Source organism: Otolemur garnettii, unplaced genomic scaffold, assembly GCF_000181295.1.
Source record: "Otolemur garnettii isolate 467f Iridium unplaced genomic scaffold, OtoGar3 scaffold00043, whole genome shotgun sequence".
Classification (NCBI taxonomy): domain Eukaryota; kingdom Metazoa; phylum Chordata; class Mammalia; order Primates; family Galagidae; genus Otolemur; species Otolemur garnettii.
The window spans coordinates 7,364,243-7,367,262 of record NW_003852438.1 but is presented as its reverse complement, the minus strand read 5'-3'; the positions used below and the strand labels follow the sequence as shown (position 1 = coordinate 7,367,262).

Below are 3,020 nucleotides of genomic sequence, written 5' to 3'. Positions count from 1 at the left end.
GCTGAGGCAAGAGAATCACCTAAGCCCAAAAGCTGGAGGTTGCTATGAGCTGTGACGCCACGGTCTATCAAGGATGACAAGACTCCGTCTCAAAAAAAAAAAAAACCCCACAAAAACCCCAAACAAAAATCCCACCATAACCCCCTCAGGAATAATTACAGTAGAACATCGATAGGGTTGATTACCTCCCTACACTGACCACCTCCTTAGTTGACCTAATTTTCACAGACTGGATATGCACCACATGTACCAAGGCCTAGTTCCTAATACTGACTACCTCCATATGTTGACCAGTTGGTTACTGTCCCTTGGGTGGTCAACTTATATTAGTTCTACTACACTTTTAACAATATAGTATGTGTACTAATTGAGGGTTTTGTTTTTTATTTACCTGTTTGCTTTTTTTTTTTCAAGATGGAAGATGCCTGAGCAGAGTTTTAAGTGGTAAAGAATGAAAAATAGAAACACTGGTGGTAGAATTGTGACATGAAGTCTCAATTTATGAGAATCGAGTAACAGACTGGCAAAAAGGGAGATATTAACCTCTAACAGAAGGCAACAATTCTTTTTGAATTGGTAGGAGAGAGCTAAGGATGTCTGGAGGTGGAAAACTAAGGAAATCCATGCAGGAAAACCTCAATATCCTTTCAGAAGAGGTAGGGATACTCACTGAGAATCTGAAGCAGTAGAGGCTAGAGGGGAAGGAGAGAAGGATTGGAATGGCCTCCCTGGAAACAAAGATTTCTCAATAGAAGGGTGACCAGGCAGGGATGTCCAATCTTTTTACTTTCCTGCCACACATTGGAAGAATGGGAGTTGTCTCAGGCCACACATTACATTCACAAACACTAACGGAAAATGATGAACAAAAGAAAAAGTCCATGCATATTCTTTGTAAGATCCAACACCACAGATAAGTAAAACAGTCCTTAAATAATTTGCACAAGGCCTGCGGGCCACAGGTTAGACAGCCCTTGAAGACTACATACATAACTGTCATCAAATTTCACAATCACGTGGGCCCAGTGGTAGGGTGAGGCAGCAAGGGTACATGAATGGATTAATTCCAGATAGATTTATTAGTTGAGGTGATGGCAGTGCTGGTGGGGAAATAAACCTAAGTCAAGGAGGGAAGTGAGTCAGGAGGGGCATGAGGGACTATTGGGTTGGGAACCAAGGGAAGACAAAGGCCAGGGAGATGGGTGAAGAGCAGGCAGAGCTAGAAGGATAACTGTAGTCCCAATGGGACTCGGGACTTTGATTTCAATGCTTAGGCCCTTCGCTGACATGGCCCACAGCAGTGAATAGCTGAATTGGGGCACAGAGGAAAGCTGAAGTCAAGGAATAAAGACATAGTACTAGTACACATAACTCACCTCTGGTGATGGTCATATCGGTGTCTCTGAGGGTCGTACTCGCCACCCACGTCCACCACGATGTCACATGAAGCCAGTTTTTCCGGATCCCGGGTCCGAACAATTTCTGCATCCTGCAGGGGGTAATAGGTAAACTGCCTGCCCAGGGCCTTGCGTATAGGAGGGTGCTCCAGGTTCAAGGTGCGCGCGAGCTGCCTGAGTTACCAGAGGGAGCCTGAAAGGGGAACGCGTCCGCCCTGGAGGCCAACAGGCAGTTGCAGGGCCAGTTGTCCTAGACTTACCCGGTACTCTGGCAAGAGGCGAAGGAATGCACACGCCAGCGCCTCGTCGCAGTGGAAGGTGCCGTTGTGTGTCCCGATCCGGGGTGGTGCCATGAGGTTTCTGAGGGGTCGTTTAGGAGGCAGGACCGACTCTGTGCCAAGCATGTAGGACTGTGCTTGGAGAGGCGGAGGCAGCAGGACTAAAAAGCAGCGTAGGAAGTGGCGGCCCATGAACCTCCCAGCTTGGGATGGCGCGAGCACTGACCCGGAAGGGGAAGTGCGTACGCCACCGCACTTCCGCTTGCCTCCGTTCCTACGGCAACCGCCGCCTCCAAGGGCATGCACCATATGGCGGGGGACTTTTTTTTTTTTTTTTTTTTCTGGTGGGGGGATTTCTGCCCAGCTAGTCCAAGGGCCTGGATGCAACCTGCCAAGATGCGTGTGGCATCCCTCCTGTTATCCGGCCCTGGTGAGCAGCCCAAACTCTCCCCCACCGCAATCCCATTTCATCAGCAGTCCCTTGCTTAACGCAAGAAAATACCAATAATCTGTCCAACCTGCATTTTTATTGGCATTAGGAGACCCTACACCAAAAAACCATGCCCACAGAGTCCCAGGTCCCTGAAGCAGGATTACCCCTGCCCCATTTCTGCAATAAACTCTTAGGCTTTAGCAGTCGTCTGAGCTGCCCCCAAGGCTGTGAGCTGCTGAATCTTCTGGCTCATCATTTCCATGACAGCTGTGTAGGGAAAAAAAATAAAGGACTCAGATATTGGTTAGGAGCTAAAGGGAGAACCTAGAGGTAGTGGTGAGAATAGTTTAAGGACAGGCAGACTACCAACTACAGATTGCTAATAAAACTTAGCACAGTGATCTACTGTAGGGGGTCATATGCCAACACAAATTTAGAGTCCACAACATGTGGGTCAATATGCTAACTACCAAGATGTAAAAATGAACAAAATATGGTTTTAAAGTGCGTCAGACATAACCAAAAAATTATTAACGCGGGAAGGTTTTTGCCTTTAGAACAATGGTTCCCAACCATGACAGTGACAGAATCACTTGGGCAGCTTTTTAAAAATAATACAGACCCTATTCAAAGCTTGTCAGGAGTAAAAGCAAAAGAATAAATAAAAATAAAAATAAAGTAACCTCTGAGACAACTCAATTTCTCTGCACTTCCAGGTTGATTTAGTTGGTCTGCAGTGGGCTCTGGCTTTCTTTTTAAACTTACTGATTTTACTTTATTTTTAATTTTTTTTTCTTTTGCAGTTTTTGGCCAGGGCCAGTTTGAATCTGCCACCTCCGGTATATGGGGCCAGCGCCCTATTCCTTTGAGCCACAGGTACCGCCCTACTTTATTTTATTTTTTAAACGTACT

At 46.4% G+C, this 3,020-nt stretch overlaps 2 protein-coding genes across 2 annotated transcripts in view; both read right to left on the bottom strand.

The window, feature by feature from the left end:
- The window catches only part of CUNH12orf10 (chromosome unknown C12orf10 homolog), an 8,424-nt gene extending 6,513 nt beyond the window's left edge, over positions 1 to 1,911 (bottom strand). The window contains exons 1-2 of the mRNA XM_003790428.2: positions 1,658 to 1,911; positions 1,377 to 1,489 (exon numbers count right to left, since the gene is read on the bottom strand). Coding sequence (XP_003790476.1) covers positions 1,377 to 1,489; positions 1,658 to 1,867 — 323 coding nt within the window. The 5' untranslated portion in view covers positions 1,868 to 1,911. The remainder of the gene's footprint in view (positions 1 to 1,376; positions 1,490 to 1,657) is intronic.
- A 271-nt stretch (positions 1,912 to 2,182) lies between these two features.
- Positions 2,183 to 3,020, bottom strand: part of PFDN5 (prefoldin subunit 5) — a 5,805-nt gene continuing 4,967 nt past the window's right edge. Inside the window, exon 6 of the mRNA XM_003790427.3 lies at positions 2,183 to 2,375. Within this exon, the coding sequence (XP_003790475.1) occupies positions 2,299 to 2,375 (77 nt within the window). The 3' untranslated portion in view covers positions 2,183 to 2,298. The remainder of the gene's footprint in view (positions 2,376 to 3,020) is intronic.